This window comes from Peromyscus eremicus, chromosome X, assembly GCF_949786415.1.
Source record: "Peromyscus eremicus chromosome X, PerEre_H2_v1, whole genome shotgun sequence".
Classification (NCBI taxonomy): domain Eukaryota; kingdom Metazoa; phylum Chordata; class Mammalia; order Rodentia; family Cricetidae; genus Peromyscus; species Peromyscus eremicus.
In genome coordinates this window covers 4,283,704-4,307,123 of record NC_081439.1, presented here as the reverse complement: position 1 = coordinate 4,307,123, position 23,420 = coordinate 4,283,704, and the positions used below count along the sequence as shown (strand labels likewise).

The following is a 23,420-nucleotide window of genomic DNA, read 5'->3' as shown; positions in this document are numbered from 1 at the left end:
TTCATATTAAGAAACTGAGTTTTATTTAGCATTCTATGAGACACTAATGAGAATAAAAGAAATTAAAAATCAATCCCACATTCAATTTTAAAGAACTTCAAGACAGTAAAAGCACACAGCTTGTAACCAATACCAGAAATATGAAACGACACATTTACAATACAAAGAATATACTATGGGTGCTTCCTATCACAAGGAGATAGTCTGAATAGCTGCAATCTTTCCAATCTGAAGACTCCAACCTATACTGTTCTGCCGTTTTCCCCAATGCCAGCATAGAACTCTGAGCAAGACAACAATACTGAAAGTTGTTCTTGGACAAGCGGGGCTCTGAACAAGTGTGATGCTGGCCCTGAGAAACAAGTAAACTGGCCTAGTATTCAAGCAACATAATGCTGCCAATGAGTGAGAGCCACACAATCATGGAAGCAATTATATTTAAGCTATAATTTTATGACTACACAGAAAATCACAGTTCTTCAGACAATAAATTCATATTATACCATTAAGCATTTTAAAGTAATCTGTACCTTTTGGTAAAGAGGCCAAAATTATAATTAGGATTTTTAGAAATAAAAAATGAGATGCATTTGAAGTTCATAAAATATATCAATGACCCAACTAATAACACACTCCCAAATTAGTTCTGTCTAGACTACCAGGGATAAATAAATCAAACAAACTGCCAAACTAGAACATACAATGAAACATTTTAAAAACTGCAGACATTACAGAAGGAAAAATGTTTTAGGCATTAGTATTTCCTTACAAAAGCCTTTAATGAAAAGATACTACATAAGCAAAGTAAGAAACAGGAGAGGAAAAAAGATTGACACATCAGAAGAGTTTAATATCATAATTATTCTATTCTTTCTAAATCCTTCCACAAAGGGGTAATACAATTCTTTTGTTTATTGCAAACACATTTTTTTAAAAAGTCAGCCATAATGTTGAAGCTATAAGACATTTTTTAATCATTGGCATTATACAGCAAAGCACGAAGAACTTTTAAAATACGACAGGGTAATATTTCATTGGACAGTACACATAACAACTTTTTTCTGTCTCCATATATCCAATGATTATATTCATATGCTAGTTTCTAAATAAATGTAAATTAAAAAAAACTGACAAAAGCCATGATTTGCTCAAGAATACTATTGTTTACATAGCACATAGGCTGTCTTACAGCAGATTCTAGCTTGTCAAGCTTCAGGTGGCAAAAGGCTAAGCTGTTGCATTTGCAATTGTCCAGCTCATTCTGGAGATTCTGGGGTATGTGCTGTTCAGAGATCGCCCTGCTGCCACCAGTTCTCTTCTCACTGGGGGATCCACTAAGATAGAGCCTTCGAGTCCTTAAGATGCAAGGCCTAGTAAAAAGCCTCCCACAAAGCCACTGGATATCACAATGTTCTGCTTGATAAATTCTGTTGCCTAAAAATCAAAGTGTCAATAAAAATACTCTTAATTATGTTACAAAGTAGATGTACCTTGAAACATTCCATTGAATGAAATAAGACAGACAACAAAAGGACAAATGCACAATTCTACTTATGTACACTCTAACTGTGAGTCCCAAAGACGACTGGAAGACTAAGGGGAGAGGAAACTTGGGGAAATAAGATTTAATAAAATCAGTTTTTACATTTTGCAAATGGATAGAGGTAATGATTGTAGAGAAGCATGAATGTATATAATGCCTCCAAATTGTATACTTAAGCATGGTAAACTTTATGATATATTTAACAACAATAAAAAATGCACAAATTACCAAAAACCCTATTAATTACTGAATTCAATATAAGTAACATTCTCGACTTTTTTCTTTGGTTGTTTTTCTTTCTTGAAATGGGTTTTTATTCTGTAGCTCAGGCTGGCAGGCTGGTCTACAATTCATGGCAATCCTCCTCACTCAATCTCTCAAGTGCTGGGATTATAAGCATAAGCAACCACACCTAGCTAAAACATCATTAAAACAATGCAATCCTCAGTCATATTTTCTACTGAAACATATTACCAAAAAACAGAAAGCAAAATTGCTCATTGTCTTACTTCTTCAATTATATTGTTGATTTCGGGTGCTGCTTTATTGGCTCGTTTCTTAATCTGTCTTTTTGCTTTGTTTACATCTTTTTCAACTCTCTTCCAGTCGATCTGCACATAGCCACTGTGACTGGCAACCTGTAAACATGCAATAAAAATGACTATCATCCCAGAAGTAGAAGGCCATTTAGATTTCCCGGAATTCACGGAGCTTCGATGTAAGAAACTAGTATTGACTCACCAGTTTACTCATTCAAGAGGCACTGAACAGAGAAGACCTAAGTCTCCACTCTTCTTAGGAGTGCTCCTTAGATGCATTGAACACTGGGTTAAGAAAAGTATAGTACAGGCTGGGAAAGATTCAAAAAGCTGTATTATAACTATTATAACTGCTTTCATCCTACCTTTTAGAATAGGGAATCAGCTAAAAAGACAGATTATCCAAAGTATATGAATAAAAAAGACCTTTTAATTAAATAGATGTGAAATAGTAGGCAGTTGACAGGTCATTAAGGAAATTTAAAATAGCCTGATAATGGCTCTTCACTAGTTCTGAATCTACTTAATTTAAGAAGATAATGTGGGGAAAAGGGAACCTCCATTCACTCTTGGTGGGACTGCAAGTTGATGTAGCCTTTCTGGAAATCAGTGTGGAGAATTCTTAAAAAAAACTAAAAATAACTCTACCAAATAACTCAGCTACACCATTCCTTGGCATATGTCCAAAGTACTCGACATCCTACTGTACAGATACTTGCTCAGCCATCCATATTCATTGCTACTCTGATCACAACAGTAAGAAACAGAAACAACCTAAAAGTCCTACAACTGACAAACGGATAACGAATACTACTCAGCTGTAAAGAAAAATGAAATAGGGCTGGAAAGATGGCTCAGTGGTTAAGAGCACTGAATGAGCTCCCAGAGGACCCAGGTTCAATTTCCAGCATTCACATGGCAACTCACAACTGTCTGTAACTCCTGTTCCAGGGGATCCAATGCTCTCATACAGACATACGTGCAGGCAAAGCACCAATGAACATAAAACGAAAATAAATTAAGCTCCTGCACTCAAGAGATCCTTTAAAAAAAAAAGAAAGAAAATAAAAATGAAATAATTTGCAAGTAAATGTTTGGAACTAGAAAATATTTTATTGACTGAGGTAACCCAGACCCAGAAAGACAAATACTGCATGTTCTCTCTCATCTGTGGTTCCTAACTCCAAATCTTTAGGTATGAGTATATAACCTGGCATGGGGTATCCTAGAAATAGGAATAGTAGGATAGAAATATGAAAGGGGGAAATGGGGGATTAGGCTTAATTGATTGGCAAGGGGTGAGGTGTTATGGAGTAATCTTTTTATACACTGTGAAGATGTGTCTTTGCCAAAGTGTCTTCTGATTGGTTTAAGAGCTGACTGGTAATAGCTAGGCAGTAAGAGATTAGGTGGGAGAGCCAAACTGAGAGGACACTGGGAAGAAGAAGGGTGGAGTCACGGGAGTCTGATGAGTCAGAGGAGATGCTGTGAGATGCAGAGCTAGCAGGATGGGAAGTAGGTACATGAGGTAAATGAGCATCAGGGCAGCACATAGATTAATAGAAATGGGTTAATTTAAGTTATAAGAGTTAGCTGAAAATAAGTCTAAGCTATCGAGCAAGCATTTATAATTAATATTAAGTCTCTGTGTGGTTATTTGGGAGCCAGCTGCCAAGACACAGAAAAACTCTGCCTATAGCAGGGGGGGGGGGGGGGGCAGTCAATACAGAATAAGGGGCATGAGGAGAGGGGAAAATAGCACTAAAGATGTTTGAAAAAGCCATAAGGAATCATATTTTTTTTTACCGAAAATTACATGTAAAGCAAATTAGTGTCTATATCTACATACAGTGTACCTATATATACATATATATACACACACACATATGTGTATACACACACACACACACACACACACACACAGTTACGTCACTTGGGCTGACAATACTACCCCAAGAGCCACTGACAGTTAAACAAAAATCTCCAGTACTAGCCATCTTGAGTTGGTCCAGGGAGTCCAAGAGATTCCCAAAATAATACACGCTATTGCTATTGCCTTTGGTTGTCTCCCAGAGAATGAAAGTAAGTATGTATTGCTGAACACACCATGCACTTTAGATAGAGGCCTTGGAGGATCCAAGCTAGATCTAATCTGAAGTCTCCTCCCTGAGGACTCTAGCTCTCATAGTACCAGAAACGTACTATACAAAATGCCAAGGGAGGAAAGTAATCAATAGTCCTACCCATCCATTATGCATATGAACCACAACAACAACCAGCATGAGAAGATATCCCCAAAGGCATAATAGTGACACTCATATCTAGGTAGTAACCAACAACTATCTATTTGGACTTAAGGCTTCCTCAACAGGAGGGAAAGTATGCCTGGTACTTACTGGAAATCTAGCCAACCACCCAGAACTAGTGAGATCATGGATCTTAGAGGTGAACCTACTATTGCTACTTTCCTTAATCAGCATAATTCTTAACTGCACTCTAAATACTTATCTTGATAGTCAGATAATAAGTGCAGCTTTTAACCCTCATCAAAGCAGCTTTGCTTTGCAGCAGTTGGATATGATTACAAAACAGCCAGACCTGACAGATATATCTATAACACAAGTCCTGCACCTAAGGCTCAGGGAATATCTCAGAATAAAAGGGGAAAGTCTAAGAGCCAGAGAACCAGGAAGTTTGCTGTGAGATCTTGTCTCCTAGAAATAGCAGGGAAGCTACACCCATGAAGTCTCACCAATATGGCTGCTTAAAAGAGGACCTGAACACCACCAACAACGGTCATGCTACAATGGAGGGGGGACGTCTCATAGAGCCCCACCCTAGACAAAGAACTGCAGGCAACGAATGACTGATGAAATGGGGAGAATTAGTCAACCCCAGGGAAGAGTCTCTAATTGGTTATCCAGTTCCAAGTTGTCATCCCTGAAACTATATACATACAAGCAACACTAAATGTCTCAGCAGGTTGTATTTATGTATGTATTCATTTATACATATATGTAATAATAACAGAGAAAAGGAAGCCATGAATTTTGAGAGAGGGGTATACAGAGAGAGCTGGAGGTAGGAAAGGGAAGGGGAGTAATGATCTAATTATATTTTAATTAAAAAACTTTATAGTAATTGCTTTCCATAATAAATTTCATACTATAAATTCTTTTTATAAAACTATAGCTAAATGCTTATTCATCTTAGGAACCCTAATGAAATTACTGAGCCACTGCAAAATTAGAACAAGAACAATAACAAGATGTAACTAGTATAATGAAAATATAAATATAAATAAGCATATAAGAAGCAAAACATTGAACTATATATACTATTATAAACCACTTCTATCAATTTCACACATTCTTTGTAAATTTTTAACTATCTATCAATCTCATACATTTTTTGTAGGATTTTAACCACATATAAAATACTTGAAATAACAAAAATATCTGATTTCATATGAAGATTCTGACTGGAATCTTAGGTTCTATTTTCTCTGTGACTAACTCCACAACAGAACTGGTTTATCTGCAGTTCTTCCTATACTCACTCACAAGTGATCCCATCAGATTCGAGCCTTAGAAAGAGGTGATCAAACTGAGCGGCATATGAAAGCTTTTCCGGTAGAACCTGACACAGTGATGTGGATCCTAGGCACGGCAGTAACAATGAACTTCAGAGAAAGGAGCCTAAGCAATCACACTAGTTGATTACTTTGAAACTTTTGTAGTATTTAACCTTAGGTTGAATTTCAACATATCTTCTTACTGAAATAGAAAGATTACATGCATGCGCATGGCTTTTGATGTTGGTTAGAACAGCCAAAATGCTATCTACATTACCACACTCTGGCAATACATAATTCAACTGTCATTTTCAAGATTCACCATTGTAAGTTACTAATTTTTTTAAAAAAAGTAATAAAACCTTTGTACCATGACTTATGTTGGTGATAAAATAACCAAAAAACAAACAAACAAACCTTAAATTCTCTCCTGGAGGTGACTGCTTATCTACTCCAACCCCATAACTAAAAAATGGAGGCCATCTAATCAGACAGATGAAATAAATTCTCACAAATATAATTCTATGTATAAATTTTAAAAACAAAATGTAGCTGCTACCAAAGTCAGTAAATCCAGCTAATTTGAGAAAAAAAGATTTTGTAGATACTCTGAAAGTAAAGTATCGTACAGTTGCAGGGGAAATAAGAAACCTTAAGATACCTAGGACATAAATGTTTCTCTAGGTTCCCCTTCTCCAACACCTACAAGCAATTCAAGCCTTTCTCCTGCACTCTGTCCATACCACAGGTATCCATCCAGCTAGGCCTTGACCACCACAGGTATCCATCCAGCTAGGCCTTGACCACTACAGGTATCCATCCTGCTAGGCCTTGACCACCACAGGTATCCATCCAGCTAGGCCTTGACCACTACAGGTATCCATCCTGCTAGGCCTTGACCACCACAGGTATCCATCCAGCTAGGCCTTGACCACCAAAGGTATCCATCCAGCTAGGCCTTGACCACCACAGGTATCCATCCAGCTAGGCCTTGACCACCACAGGTATCCATCCAGCTAGGCCTTGACCACCACAGGTATCCATCCAGCTAGGCCTTGACCACCACAGGTATCCACCCAACTTGGCTTCAACCAGTTGATTTGTTTGCCACTATCTATCTCTCCCAGTGAACTGTGAATCTCTGTGTCCCTAGTCACAAATAGTGTCATGAAAAAAGATGAATAAAAAACACTGAATGAATGATGATAAAGACAATGAATAAATACTAAATCTCCAAAACTGTATTAATGAACCTGGTTCAAAGAACACTCTAACAAAGAAACTGGGCTAGATTAACCCAAAGGGTCCTATCATGTTTACTTGTAAGAGGATGATTTCCACCTGACATGGATGTGACCCACTACCACTGAAGAAATTTCCTTGAGAAGTTCATCACTCTCTTCTTCCGTTAGAGAGATACCTGTCAAACTGAAGGGGAACAGTCTAAACTGAGCAGCATGCCGCAGTACAATCATCAAGGATGAATTATCTGTTCCCAGTGAGATTGAAGTACATCTAACCTAATAGGCAAGTGCATCCTCAGAACTGACCATACAGGACCCAGTTTAGTCTTGTTCACATCTAACTTATCCATATAAAGAAATTCAAACCAGCAGACTGGAGAGGAAGTGGAACAATGATGACTACTTTTTGAACTATACTTGACTTTCCTATAGCATTTCAATATTTAATGAAATTACATAAAGTGGCTTTATTAGAATAAAAGCTTCTCAGTTAAAAATAAGGAGCTGAGGGTACAGCTCAGTGGTAGACTGCTTGTCTGACGTGTAGGAAGGACATCTTGGATTAGATCCCCAGAACCACAATAATAAAAAATAATTACATGTTAAAAATAGCACCAAGCTTTCATTAAAAAGATTCATTGCTGCTTGAAAGCTATAAGGAGGTAGATGAGGCTTCCCACTTGTGAACCTCATCATTAGGGATCCAACTGGCTATTTCATTAGGAAGATTCTCCAACTCCTAATTTCAGGATTTCAGATAATTCTTCTTAGACTGGCTAGATTTCTGGAAATGGACAGTTCCATCAAGGATTTAGAGTTACATTAAATTTTAGTGCCTAGTTCTTAAATATGAACAATCAAGGATCATCAGGCACAGAGGAAGGAAGGCTTTTAACATGAAAATAGGAGACCAAAATAAACAAGCAAGGAAAGGGGGTATACATTTAGACAAGGGGTTGGGGTGCAGTTCAGTGTTTGACCACTTGTCTAGTATGTTTAATTCTAACACTGGAAAACAAAACAACAGAAACAGCAACCAAGTGTGAAAATTAGGGGAGTAAAAACTGTAGGGAGAGGTTTTAAACAAGAGCTGAAGCTGTAGCTCAGTGGTAAAGTATGTACAAGGCCCTGGGTTTGACCCCTAAGATCATAATATAAAACAAAACCAGTAAGAAGAGAAGGAGGAAGGGAGCGAAGCAAGGAAAAAAGGAAATAAACCAAGGAAAGCAGGCAAGCAGGCTGGGGGGGAACTGGCTCCATGGGTAAAGGTCTGCTATATAAGCACGAAAATCTTAATTTGATCACTAGTACTAACATGAAAGCTAGATGAGGCTACATACATATGCAGTCCTAGCATTAGGGTGGAGACAGGTGGGTCCCCAGGACTCAATAGCCAGCCAGTCTAGCAGAAACATCGAGTTCCACATTCAGTGAGAAATCCTGTCTCAGAAAAGAAGGTGGCAAGAGCTAGAGGAAGACACCTCACATCAACCTCTGGCTGCACAGACATATGTAAGTGAACCTATACACATGCATACAGATGCACACACAGACAAAAGATGCACAAATAAATATATGAGTAAATAAATGAATAAAATGAACACTGATGATCAGAGGAAATAATGCACAATTGAAAGAGCTTCCCATGGCTAAATCTAACAATTTGATAAAGAAAATGGTATTTAGATTTTAACCCAAAATATAAAATAAAAAAATTAAGTCCATACTGATATAATTTAATAAAAATTAATGAATGAAGAGACAAGTCTTCAGAATTTTTTTTCTCCTTCTGAGACAAGGTTTCACCATGTTGCTTAGGCTAGCCTTGAACCCCTGGGCTCAAATAATCCTTCTGCCTCAGCTTCCCTAATAGCTGGAACTATGCAGACTATACATACCACTACCCCTGACTAGAAATTTTTAAAAACAACTTATGTAGACACTTGTCCTCAGGGAGGACACACCTACTCTTCAAGTGAGGGCTGCCCTATTGATTCCCTTCTAAAGAATATAGAATGGAAAGAAGGAAAATTGGTATGTACTTTCATAAAGGGACAGTGGAAATGCAATGGATGTATACTTACTAGAAGCACTTGATAATCAAAAGGCTTTGTGTGAGAGGAATGTGAAAAATGAAAATGAACGGTTAATTAAAGATCTGGGATGTAGCTCAGTGGTACAGGGCTTGCCTGGCACACATGAGGCCCTGGCGTCAATCTCCAGTACTGCAAATAGACAGCTATCACTACAGTGTTAGTTGTAACGCTGAAAAAATCAACTGGTAGATAAACATTTTGTGTAGATGCTAAGAACTTCATGCATGACCGACCATTTGAACCAACACTCTAGGCCTATAACCTATAAAGGCAGTTACTTCAAACTACCACCTGGCAATTAAAAAATTTTTCAGACCCTGTCACTTTTAAGAACCTTTTATTTTCAATTCAAATCAGAGATGGGGTAATGGGATCAAATGGGATATAGGAGACTCAACTTCATATAAACACAGTCTACCTCCTTAATTTCTTTTAAAAAACAATCATAAATAGCTTGGAGGAATTAAAATATAAGCACAAAGGCTGGGGCTACATGTAGCTCAGTGCTAGAATGCTTGCCTACTATGCACAAGGGTTGAGTTCAATCCTCAATACCAATAAATTAACAAACAAATAAATAAGCAGAAATGGAAAAACTCAGCTAGGAGATGAAGGTGAAAATATCTCCCAGAAAATAAACCAAAAAGACAGAACTAAAAATCAGGAAGACGGGCTATGAAAATTAGACAGCCAGTCCAGGAGATGTATATCACAGGAAATATAGGGATGGGGCATCAATGACAATAAACACGAAGTAGGAACTCGTTCACTAATATAAAAAAAAAAAAATCCTGAACTGAAAGGGACCACAGTGGGTAAGAATAGACCCACAGCAATAACTATCAATGTGACAAATCAGAACACTGGAGACACACACACACACACAATCTTCTAAGCATTTACTAGGAGGTAGGGAGAGGGAGGTACGCATACAAATGGTCAGGTATTAGAACGGCTTTAGACTTTTAACAGCAACATTGAATTTGGAAGACAACACAGAAATATCTAAACCCAGCTGAACTATTACTCAAAAGTGAGAGAAAATGAAATTTTCAGACATGCAAAAATCTCAAAACTTATGCCACCCATGCTTATTTTCTCCACAAGTTACTTGATGTGTGGTTTGAATAGGTATAGCCTTTATAGACCCATGTGTTTGAATCCTTGGCCCATAGGGAGTGGCACTATTAGGAAGTATAGCCTTGCTGGAGTAGGTGTGGCCTTGTTGAAGGAAGTGTTTCCCTGTGGAGGCTTTGAGGTCTCATATGATCAAGCTAAGCCTAGTGTGGCAGTCTCCTTCGGATCAAGATGTAGGAATTTCAGCTCCTTCTCCAGCACCATATCTATCTGAATGTCACCATGCTTTCTACCCTAATGATAATGAAGTAAACCTATGAAACTGTAAGCCAGCCCCAATTAAATGTTTTCCTTTATAAGAGTTGTGGTCACAGTGTCTCTTCACAGCAATAGAAACCCTAAGATACTTGAAGATATAATAATGGGAAGATGTGTCCCTTGAAAATAGGAAATACGACAACATGAGATACAGGAAACAACCCAAGACAGAGCAAAGGAAATATTCAGAATGGTACTGAAAGGGAAATCCCCTGCTAATGGGCATAGGCTAGGCCTAGAAAACAAGCAGGACAGAGGAGCCTGGGACAGCCCTCTCCAGAAGACTAAACTAGCTGGCTGATGCATATTCCACAAAAGAAGATTTAGATAATGAGAATACACCAAAAAAGAAAAATCCCAATCTTCCCAAACAGTGTTTTTGTGTTTTTTCTGTTTTATAAAGAAAATTCATTTATTTTTTTTATTCTGGTTTATTTGCTGTTTTATTTGCCTGTTTGTTTTCTAGAGAGAAAGAAGGTTTGGAGTTGGATGGGTGTGGAGGTGGGGAGTATCCAGGAGGATATGGGAGAGGGGAAACCATGATAAGAATATATTGTATGAATTTTCAATAAAAAAACAAGAATTCGAGCAGCTCACTTAATCACAGATACTTATCTTACACAATTATGAAATAATACTCAAGATGGGGCCAGAGGGCATGGGGGAGGGACAGAAAGCATTCAGGTGTATAACATAGGGGGAGGTGGGGACAGAACAGAACAACTCAAAAAGAAACAGTGAATATTCCATAATGTGAAGCCAACAGTGAAAATCTGCTGCTGAAAGATCAAAAAACTGATCAGTCAACTCAGGGAAAAGAAGGCTCCGTGAGAAGTTAAAATGGTTGCTTCAAGGGAGGGGAAAATCGTGGTAGGAGGCAGAGGATTAATCTGTAACAAGCCCTATACAAGTATCTGTCCCTTATATAAACATATATAACTTTAAAAAAAAGCTGAAATACTCATATGTCATTGTCTACTTTTTTAACTTAAGCAGGGGGAGTGGAAATACCTGTAATTGGTTATGATTCATTAGTTGTAAATACTACTGTACTCAGACCTGCTCCGATGTCTATTTTAAGAAGGCAATATGATAAATATCTACTGAAAAACATTTAATAATGTTAGTAGAAAAGCTTTAAGTCTAACCCAAACGAATACTTATCTTTAATTATAAGCAAAGGTTATGAAATATGGAATCAGGCCTAAGAATATGAGGCAATTAGCTTAAAAGCCATTTCTTTATCTAGTTTCTCTTTCAGGTTCCTCCTACTGCGTTTTCAAGGCTAATTATATCTGTGGGTGAAAGTGGATTGAGGAAGACAGGACCTGTGCCCTTCTGCCTTCGAGACTTCAAAAAATACCAGGCTTGGAAAAGCAGGAAGTAGCAATGATAAAATGTGGGTTTGAACAGTGAATACTGAATGGACTGAAATACACAGAGAGGCTAACATGCAGAAATAGATAAAAACAAACACACAATTCAATTCTGTTAACAGTTTTAGTATACTCTGCTTTAGTCTAGTTCCCTTTGCACTGAACAGAAATGACAACTCAGTTTTCAAAATACCAATAGATTCAAATATGCTCTTGATTCTATACAAATGCAAGTCAAAATCAGCTTAAATAAAATTTTCTTCCATGTAAACACTAGCATACATCCAAAGGACCAAATTAGAAATTAATCACATTCTTTTACCTCTACCACAAGAAATATTGCTCTTAATATTGTTATTAATATAAAATACATCCTTAAAACAGCTGGCTAGTACACTACTTAAATTAGTGCTTAGTTCATATAAGTACTATCTCTTTGCACTTAAGGTGACTACATTGGTTATTACAGGATCAATGGCTTAGGTACTAAAGCCAGATTTTGGTTGCTATGAACAGCAATCATTTCTTAAATCTGATATAACTGACAGTTCTCCCATCTTTAAGACTGTTGCTAACGTTCATTCTCAGAGATTTTCAATTCTGAGATTTACAAAATTTATCTTCTTCAGGAAATACTATTTTGAGGAAAATACATACCAGTCAGACATGAATGGTAGATAATATCCTCATAAACATTCTCTAATAGCAAAGCATTTTTAACCCCTAAAAGAGGATGAACAAAATTAAAATTTTAATCCATCTGTCTTAGAAATAGGATTATGGATAGGATTATGGATATTTTTAAACTTAATTTTCTACTTTCTGTATCCTTCCTTTCCTTCCTTCCTTTCTTTCTTCTTTCTTTTCTCTTCTTTTCCCCCTAAAATCTCAGTATATATCTAAGTAGGCCAAGGCTGGCCTGGATCTTTAGATCCTTCTGTCTTAGCCTCTCAGCCTCTTGAGTGCTGGAATTCCAGGCCTATATTGTTAGAAATTGGCGCTCCTCCACCCACAGCCTGACTTCAGTAACTCAGGGCCAGCAGCCACTTCATCACCAGCCATTAAATGCGACATGTATACCCTTTAAAACATCCCCACAATCACAGATAGCTCTCTGGCCATCACAGACAGATCTCTCACTCTCTGTATATCTCTATTACTCTCACTGTCTCTGTCTCACTCGTCCCCACTCCAAGCAGCATTTTGCTCCCCCACAAGAAATCTCTTGCCTGAGATCTGTTACATGATATGATCTCTGTGGCATTCCATTCTTTGGCCCCAATCGATCCACCAAAGTACTCTTCCGTAGAAACCCTACCATATACCACCACACCTGCCTCTAGTTCTTCAGTTTAAAAACAAATGTTAGAAAATGTTAATAGTTGCTCAGCTTTTGACATAACTAGGCATCAGTTTATGGAAAAAATATAATGAATGCACAGTGTGATCTATGAACCAAGTATGGTTGTATACATCCATAATCCCAATTTACCGGTAAAATTCAAAGGCTCAACTACTAAACTACAGTCCCAGCTGTTTGGTTTGATTTGGTTTGAGGACTAGGTCTTGCTTTGGACTTGTAGTCCTCCTATCTCAGCCTCTTGAGTATCTGGGATTATAGATGTATGCAACCACATCTAGTTCAAAGTTATCTTTTTATTATTTATTTATTTATTTATTTATTTGGTTTTTCTTTTTTCTTTCTTTTTTTTTTTTCTTTTTCCAAGACAGAGTTTCTCTGTGTAGCTTTGCGCCTTTCCTGGAACTCACTCTGTAGACCAGGCTGGCCTCAAACTCACAGAGATCCACCTGCCTCTGCCTCCCGAGTGCTGGGATTAAAGGTGTGTGCCACCACCGCCCGGCATTATTTCTTTGGTTTTTCAAGACAGGGTTTCTCTGTGTAGCCCTGGCTGTCCTGGAACTCATTTTGTAGCCCAGGCTGGCCTCGAACTCACAGAGATCTGCCTGCTTCTGCCTCCCAAGTGCTAGAATTAAAGGTATGTGCCACCACCGGCCAGCTAAATTTATCTTTTTAATACTTGATACCACATCATGCTGTGCATATATTAGAGAATCTAGAAATATTTAATTTGTTTACTTTTATGACAGATACAAGCTTTCAAAACTCATTATAGTTTTTCATGAACTAATACCTAAAAGAAAATTTCTACCTCCTATTGAAATGAACAGGAATGAAATGAGTTAACATTCTCTGTTTCCATTGGCTACCTGTGTAAGTAGAAGCAAGTACATAAAGGTCTAGCATACCTGTAGGAGAAGAAAGCCACCGCCTACTGCAGTTGCCGCAAGTTTTCCAACCTTCTGGAATAAAAATCCTGCACACCTTTAATGACAGAAATAACAAAAAATGAGAACAATCAGTGATGCACTAAATTTCTTCTACATTTTATTGCTTTGCTAATAAAAGCTTAATGTCCTCCCATTTCTCCTGATAATGTCCTTTGCCTGCTCAGAAACCTTCAGTGTTTTCCTTCAGTCATACAGGGTGGTTAAAAATGCACACAAAAATGTCTGAGATTTGCTGTAAAATGAGGAAAGAAGGGAAGATGGAGACTTAAAAGGAAAATAAAAAGAGCAGCTACTGAAACCAATTGTGAGTATTTGAGTTCATGATACTCCTTCTCCATTTGTGTAAGCTGAAATTTCCCACAGTAAATCATTTGCTTCTTTTGCTTAATGCAGTCAAGGTGTTCCACACATCTGGCCAACACATACTCTACCCAAAGCAGCTCCAATCCAGTTAGCTTCAAATGCATCATCATCTTTATTTGAACTATTAATCTTCCCAATTCTATAGATTCCTGCCTAGCTCTGCCTATGCTTTTGCCTTCCTGTCCTGTGTGTCATTCCACTTTTATGATTACATTGCCCACATTTCTCAGAGCCCCCTTATCTACTATTGATTTTCTGTATAAAGTTTGTTTTGTCTCATCTAACTGTAGAGTGTCACCCCATACCTCTTGTGTGAACTCACAGTTCCCTCACTATTCCAGATCAAAATAGCACAAAAGAATCCCAGATTTCTAACCCTAGCCTTGTGCACTGAATTGGTGTCTCCCCCAAATTACTGTCCTTCATGAGACTTTACTTGGAAATAAGGTCACTGTTGATGTAATTAGGTAAGATGAGGTCATACTGGAACCGGTAGGTCCTTAATTCAATGAGTCATGTCACAGGGACACAAACACAGTCAAAACAACTGCTGTAGTGGGTAGCCATTCCAGCTTTGACCTGGAAGTTCCAACCCCCACTGAGGCTTCCGTAACGTCACGCCTACAAGGCGGGGCTGAGAGAGGACCCTGAAGACCCGAGATCCAGATAGGCCAGCTCTGTTGGTTCCTGGACCCTGGACGCTGGAGGTAGACCAAGCAGAGTTCTCCAGAGAATACCGCCAGACTACGCTACACCTTTCCCAGACCCTGTAACCTATCCCTTCACTTGTAAGTTACCCCACAAAATAAACCTCCCTTTTAACTACGTGGAGTGGCCTTAATAATTTCACCAATAAACTGCTACTAAGGTTCCGATTTCTATGTACCACTCTCCATTTGCCACTTCACATTCATTTCAGATTTCCTCATCTTCAACTGAAAGTTGTCTATACCCTGTCTCTAAAACTGTTTTTTCCTTTCTATTCTTTTGTTAATTTTTTGGCAGTGTGTGTGTGTGTGTGTGTGTGTGTGTGTGTGTGAGAGAGAGAGAGAGAGAGAGAGAGAGAGAGAGAGAGAGAGAGAGAGAGAGTGTGAGCATTTACACATAGGGATGTCCAAGCACAATGTACATGAGTTGATTCTCTCTACCATGTGGGTCCTATGGTCCTATGGATAGAACTCAAGTCACCAAGCTTGGCAACAAGCCTACTTGCTGAGCCATCTTGCCAGCCCTCCTTTGCACTCTTAAGGGCATCATTACCTTGGTAATGGAATGTTGGGATTCCAGAACTGTGCTTCTAGACCATGCTCTAACAACACCAGAATCAGTCTTGAAGGCCTCCAGGTCTCCTAGCAACCACCCTTTATCACACTAGTTTTTATTTCTTATGATCAAAAACTCACAGCTAACTACCTACTACAGCTAAATACAATCTCCTCAGGCTATCCTTCATGTCTTGAATAGGTCTGAAATGTTAAGTTAGATTCATGCCTATTAATTGTTCCTCTTTTATGCCACAATATCACACCAATGTTATATCCTAAGAATATTTCAAAACGTTACTACATTGAATCTACACTACAGTCCAAGTCATTACAGCAAATCACCTATGTAGCTGCCAATGTCACTCAGAGGTAGAATGTTTGCCTGCCATATGCAAGGCCACAGATGTCACTCACAGGTAGAGTACTTGCCTGCTATATGCAAGGCTCTGAATTTACTCCCACACTAGTTAAAAACAAAAAACAAGCCACCTATGTATTAGTGTTCTATTATACAGTTCAGGCCATAGGATGGCTCAGCAGATAAAGGCACTTGCCACCAAGCCTGAAGACCTGAGTTTGATCCTCAAAACCCACATGGTAGAGTGATCTGATTCCTATAAGCTGTCCTCTGACCTCCACACATACAAATAGATCAGTGTCAAAACAAAAACAAAAAACCACAAACCATTACATAGCTCCTGGTTTGAACACTTGGCAGATAATGATAATCCAAACATATGTATTACTATTATCAAGAATATGTTCTTCATACAGGAGTCGATAACAAAGTCTTAGAGAAAAAAAAGTAGGCAAGTATCTACAATATCCCAAGTTGGATGTTCCATAAGCTGTGTACCACTGCTAGCAAGCATCAGTCACTAAGATGACCCTACTAACTTCTGCTCTGCCTTTAGGCTTTTCAAGAAAACCTGGCAATCATGGGCCTTCTTACCAGGTTTGGTCTACAAGAAGAAAATGTGCAGTAATCTTATAATTCTATTTCTCAATTATTTTTAAAATATCTTTTAACATTGGGCTTTTGGCCATGACTCCATTTAACCAATCACCTCTGGCACCAAATTATGAATTGATTTAAGGGGGACAGAGGTGTAATCATTCTACAGTGAATCATCGAAGTGACCAAGGTCCTCAGCAGAAATTTCTGTTCTAACTGCATGCTTTTTCAATAAAGCAGTATTAATACTGTGCCTGTGTGCCATGGAATCTTCACAATAGTTGGTTTTTGTTTGTTTTACATTATAAAAGGGCTTTTATAAGCAGGCATAGGGAACCATCACTACTCCAAGGTCCATGTAAAACACACATGAAGAAATGTTATTTACCTATGCCACATGGAAGTATGTATTTTAATTAACACAAGATGAATTTACCTTAGAATGTAAAGAAAAAAATGCTTACACTTTAAGCACCGTCACTTCAAAAGAGTCATCAACATTTTTGAAAACGAACTGGTTCTGCCCCTTATTATCTGGTTAATCTTTTATTCCAAAAATAACAGAACTAAAATACATGGTAACAACAGTATAATCATGTGGTCTGAGTTGTTGCCTAGTTAATGGTCATTAAGCACTCCTTATTGTACTCCACATTATTGCAGAATAAGCAATCGGTCCATTAATTTTAACACAGAAGCAATGCTGTCAGATCTTCAAAGCACTATCATAATCTGAACTAGCACACAAAAAAATCGAATCCGCTGCATCATCATGAATAATTTTTACTGACCATTAATGCTTCTATGTACATAGCTGAGACTCCTAGAGGCCAGTTCTGCAGTGGGAGTTCTCATGGGTTTTTCCAATTGTTGGCATTGAATAGCAAATAACTACAATTAACTTGTTAAATTTGGAAATTTGATAATGAATCAAAGGAAAGGTAACGGAGGAAGAGTGGAACTATGGTGGGCCTATGACAGAGGGAAATCATCAAAATCCAACAAGGAGTGTCTGAAGGTTGATCTAACCAATCACATCAGGGAAAAGCCCCAAAGTTATGCTCTTCTGGAATTAACAGTGGAGAGCCATCGAAGATGTATGGTGACTGGCCCATTTACAAAAGGACAATAAATAGCTAGGTTCCCATTGAAATTTAATGAAAAAGATGTTCTCACCAGCCAGTCACACCACCCATTACAATCTGGGTAGCTACGGAGTATTTTTCTACCATAGGTCCCGAACTGTGGCCAAATACTCGATTCCACCAGTGGTGTCTTCTTGCATACTCAGTTAAATCCAACACTTCATAAGACTCATCATCGCTTTCATAGTCTTTAAAAAACACAAACGAAAACATAAATCAATCTATACTCAGAAACGTCTAACAAATTGTTTTCATAAAACCTGTGACTGTCATGTCTGGCCTATAACTAAAAATGGCCAGATGGAAACGAATGAGCAATATTAATTCGATCCCTGAGACTAGGGCCTCAAGAGAAAAGGGCGTAGCAATAGCATCCCCATTTCCTTTTCAAAGACATAGGGACATGCAGCCAGGAGCCAATTGAGTTACAAAGCAGTGAGTGGTTACCCGCCCAATCAGAATAAGGTCAAGGTAGGGTCCATTTCCATCAGTGGGTAAAGGGGGAGAAGGGATGTTCCTCCCCTGAAAGAACAGGTTAGGAAGCCAGCCAAGGAAATCAGGACAGGCCTGAAACGGAACCAACCAATCAACCCACCAACCCCCATACTGTAGCAAGATGGAGAAGGGCTAGAGGTGGGGGCAGGGCAGGGTCCGGCATTGCTAAGTGTAGAGGAGCATGGTGAGTTCCGCAAAGAGGGGAAGGTGACGTCTGGTTTGGAGGGGGGTTGCTCAAAGGGGCTGTGTAGCGACCGAGCCCCAGAAACACTGGAGGAGGGGGAGGGAGAAGCACCATAGGAGCAAGGTCGAGAGCTGTGGGCCGCGTCCCAGAGACTACTTCGGGTCCTGGCTGCTCACCTTGGGGAGGGGGGTTCCGGGACGCCATGATACCGCCGGCGGCCAGTTCGGGGTGGTCCCCGCCCGCCCTCCTCTCCCCAACACTTTAAAGGACGCTCTAGGCCGAAGTGGAAGTCTATGGTCTCTCTTTTTCCTCAGCCTCCACCTCCTCCTCCTCCTCCTCCACCTCCTCCTTCTTCAGACTCAGTCTTGTCACCGCCCACTCTTCCCAGCACAGCGCCATCAGCACTTTGTGCGCAGCCGCAAGACTCGGGATTGGGGCGGACTATTTGGGTCCCCGCCCTACCAGGGCTTATGGGAATTGTAGTTCCGTGCTCTTCTTCCCGGGTGGCCTGGGCATCTCCCAACCCCCACTAGAGTTTCCAAGAGAAAATTTCGTTATTCTTTTTTTCTTTAAGCTGAAGGAATGGGTGGAGGAACGGCGCCGGGCAATAGAACAGGGCAATCAGTTTGGCTCGGCGGACTGTCCTTAACCAGTCTTCAGTCAGGTTGCTCTTCTGAAGCTGTCTTTCTGATTAGATGTCCTCCTCAGATCCTATCTTTGGCCTCCAGTTGTTGCAAAAATTCTGTTGACTTTAACAAAAATTCCACCCCTGCTCCTTGCTTGATATCTAATAACTCAGACCTTTCTTCAGTAACCCTCTTAAGTTGGCTTAGTAATTAACTCTCCTGCCCTGACGTCTCCTCTTCACAGGACTCCACAACTTGACCTTCTCCCTCAGATTATGCACTATAAATCACCGGCATTTTTCTGTATTCCAAATTGAAATGGATCCATTGCCCATTTTAACTAGCGTCAAGATAATTTTTAAAGGTTTTTTGTAAAAAATGTGTCTTAAGCACCATACCAGCAAAAGATATGAAACTCCCTGTTTCAAGCCATGTATTTCACAAACTTCCACAGGCTCACCACGAGACAGAAAATTTTTTAGTGCCCTGTTGCTAAGAAAAATAGGACTGCTTTGATGGAATTGTTTGATAGTCAAGCAGACATAACTCTTTAGCTTGTATTTTTGTTTGGTTAGTTATTTTTATTTTTTATTTTTTTTTTCGAGACAGGATTTCTCTGTGTAGCTTTGGAGCCTGGAACTTGCTCTGTAGACCAGGCTGGCCTCGAATTCTCAAGAGATCCGCCTGCCTCTGCCTCCTGAGTGCTGGAATTAAAGGTATGCAACACCACTGCCTAGCAAAACCAGCAAGTTAAAAACTCTAAGTTCTTTTCTTTCTTTCTTTTTTTTTTTTTTTTTGGTTTGGTTTGGTTTTCCAGACAAGGTTTCTCTGTGTAACAGGCCTGGCTGTCCTGGAACTCCCTTTGTAGACCAGGATGGCCTCGAACTCACTGAGATCCGCCTGCCTCTACCTCCTAAGTACTGGGATTAAAGGCATGCACCACCACCACCTCCCTCGTTGGTTATTTTTAGACAACATCTCACATAACCCAGGATTCTCTGTAACTCCCTATGTAGACCAGGCTGGCCTGGGACTTGCACAGATCCATCTCTGTCTCTCCAGTACTAAGATTAAAGCCTACTTGCTTGTTTGTTTTTACACGTCCTCACTGTGTGAGCTCCAACGCTAGATTCCTCTGTCTCTCTCTGGTGCTGTGATTACAGACATTCACCACCATGCTGAGATTTTTAGAATCGTTGTTATTATTTAAATATGACATAGGGATAAAGTCAAATTTTTTATCATGAAAATCCATGGAATTCTGTAGGATGTAAAAACATGTTGGGTTACCAAACAGCTACCCCAAGTTCACATAAATTAGCACCAAACTTATTTAAAACATGAATTCTATCTGAATTAGCTGTATAGTTAAAATGAATAGCCTGATTTGTATTAACATTACTGGAAAGTTAACACATTCTAGTTTAAAGTACATTATTTAAGAATATTAGCTTTGCAGTTGATATTTCAAATCTTGGCAGTTTTCAAACCTCTTGCTTATTAATTTTTTCATTTATATAGCTTGCAAATGTCTTTCAATTATTTGTTGGTTGGGATAGAATACTTCAAAGCAGGTAATATCCCTACAAATTGAATTACTTACCTTCATTACCCTTCATATTATAATACTAATTTGTAATAACTATTAAGTAACTTGTGTTTCTTAGTTCTTACCTTATGTATGCAAATAATTATTAGCCTTTAGCTTCAACTCTGCTTTCCTTTAAGGTTGTTTAGTAAAGCAAATTTTCTCTGCTATGGTCTAATAGGATTCCAATATCTACAGAACTAGCAAGACATAAAGGCATGTAGACAATAATGACAAGCATTCATTTCATGTCCATGAAGGGGTTTGCAGAGCTGGGAATAAAGGAGAAAGAGAATGAAGACAAACACTCCAAACATGGGGTAGAAAAGAGAATATAAGGCAAGAGTGAGGTGCCTCAAGGAAGGAGAGGATATTGGAAAATTTAAACATTGATATAAAATAAGATAGTCTAATCAATGCTGAAATAATGTACCTATTCTAAAGTGACTAAGTTTGTGGTGATATTTTGTGTATGCGCTAACAAATAAAGCTTGCCTGAAGATCAGAGGGCAAAGCCAGCCACTAGGTAGCCATAGAGGCCAGGCAGTGGTGGCACACACCTTTAATTTTAGCAGAGGCAGACAGATCTCTGTGAGTTCAAGTCCACCCTGGGCTACACGAGGCTAATCCAGTCTAAAAGAAAAACAGCCAGGCAGTGATGGCTTACACCTTTAATCCCAGTACTTGGGAGCCACACCTTTAAATCCCAACACTAGGGAGGTGGAGACAGGAAGTAATATGGTTGGGCAGAGAAAGGAATATAAGGCAGGAGGAGACAGGAACTGGGCCCCTTTGGGTTGAGGATTTGGAAGATGTAAGAACTAGTGGCTGGCTGCTCTGCTTCTCTGATCTTTCAGCTTTCACCCTGATATCTGACTCCGGGTTTTTATTATTAAGATCAATTAGGATTCGTACTACATAAGTTCATCACACTGCTGGTTCCCCCACCAAAAGAGAAAAAGCAGGTTTTTAAATCCACATATAATGACTAGGTAAACCTTTATGGCTAGGGCTCTAGCTCAGTTGTAGCCTGCTCACCTAGCATCTATAAGGCCCTGGGTTCGAATCTTCATGCCATAAAATATCAGAATAATTTTAGTATTTATTTATGTATGTGTACATGTGCATGCACATGCATGAATGAGAGAGAGAGAGAGAGAGAGAGAGCGAGAGCGCATGGATGCCAGAAGAGGGCATTGAATCCTCTGTAGCTGGAGTTACAGGTAGTTGTAAATTGCCTGATATGGGTTGAGTGCTGGGAACTGAACTCAGGTCCTCTGCCAGAGCTTGCCCATTACAACTTTCAAGGTCAGACTAGGCTATACACTGAGTTCAAGACCACCCTGGAAAACATTGAGACTCCATGATGGTTAGTGTTAATTGTCAAATCCACACCTTGGAGGTAGACCTCTGGGCACACCCATAAGGGATTGTCTAATAACCTCTGGGAGTGTCTGTGAGGGATTTTTGCTTAGTACTGACTGATGTAGTAGGACCCATCTTGATTGTGGGCAGGACCATTTACCTTGTCAGTAGGGCCTTGATCATATAAAAGGGAGAGGGCGAGCTGAGCACTAGCACAGAAATATGTATTGTTCTCTGTTGTTGACTGTGTTGCTGTTGATGTAATGTGACCAGTTCTCTCAAGCTCCTGCTGCTATGACTTCCCTGCCATGATGGGCTGTAACCTGGAATTGGGAGCCAAACAAACCCTTTCAACCCTTTCTCATTAAGTTAATTTTCTCAGTGTATTTTTTTTTCACAGCAACAGGAAAAGAAACAATGACAGACCTAGTCTCCAAACAAAAAGACAAAAAATGTGCTGGGAATATGCCTCAATGTTACTGTGCAAATGGCCCAGATTCCTATTCTGTCCCCAACCCAGGTACTTCTTAAAAGTCACTATTTTAAAATGTGTCAGACACACTCAGGCCAGGATGCAGGTAGGCTAACTGCAGACCTTCACCTCTTCCTCTGCTCCTCCAAGTCCAATCACCCAGTCTCATCCCCAGTTCTGCAGCTGACCACCTGCTGAAACCTCCCTTCCCTCACTGCCCCATTGCCAGTTGGTCATAGAGATTTTATCCTCCTAGGGTCCTTTCCCCAACTCATTGCCTTATCCCAGCCCTCAATTCCAGCAGGCATTCCCTGGGAATGCACAGGTCACTCTGGCCAGGGAAGTAGGTAAGGCAACTGCAGATCTTCACCTCTCTCAATTCATGTAAGTTCAATCAACCAATCTCCTACCCAGCTCTGTAGTAAACCTGCTGTGGCCTCTCCTCACACTCTGCCCTCATTGTCAGGAGACTAAGCAGATCCTGGTAGAATACCCTGTTAATCCTCCCTCATGTGGACTACTTCAGCCCCCACAAGCTCATCACCATTCCTAAGTGTCAGCTGCCAACACCCTGAAACATATTTTACCTGGAGCCCACAGTGGCCACACATAACACAATCCCAGAATAATTTTCTATCAGGCAACAAACAGACACCACACTATCCTAAAAACCATAGAAGAAAACAGAAACAAGGAACAAAACACCCATTCAACAAAGACAAGACCAGGTATCAGCACCTAGAATTACAATCTTCCCAATCCCAGAAGCCTAGATGCCAGAGTAAAAAACACAATCAATAGCAGCAGCAGCCACAAACATATGTCTCAACTAGAGCCCAGAAACCCTACCACAGAAGTTTCTGAGTATTCAAACATAGCTGAAAC

The 23,420-nt window shown here is 39.5% G+C and overlaps 1 protein-coding gene across 1 annotated transcript; it reads right to left on the bottom strand.

Annotated features, from left to right (window-relative positions):
* Positions 1-18,813, bottom strand: Fundc1 (FUN14 domain containing 1). Its single transcript, XM_059251210.1, has 5 exons — positions 18,661-18,813; positions 17,837-17,993; positions 14,036-14,111; positions 2,053-2,181; positions 1-1,434 (listed from the first exon to the last, which is right to left on the bottom strand). The coding sequence occupies exons 1-5, from the start codon at positions 18,686-18,688 to the stop codon at positions 1,357-1,359; spliced, it is 468 nt and encodes a 155-aa protein (XP_059107193.1). The 5' UTR covers positions 18,689-18,813; the 3' UTR covers positions 1-1,356.
* Positions 18,814-23,420: the final 4,607 nt, after the last annotated feature.

Excerpts from the sequence above, each read along its gene's own strand:
- Fundc1 (XM_059251210.1), bottom strand. The coding sequence starts at position 18,688 with ATGGCGTCCCGGAACCCCCCTCCCCAAG. Across the intron at positions 14,112-17,836 it reads ATGGGTGGTGTGACTGGCTG|GTGTGCAGGATTTTTATTCC; the intron begins GTGAGAACATCT and ends CTGTCATTAAAG. Across the intron at positions 1,435-2,052 it reads TCAACAATATAATTGAAGAA|GCAACAGAATTTATCAAGCA; the intron begins GTAAGACAATGA and ends TTTGATTTTTAG.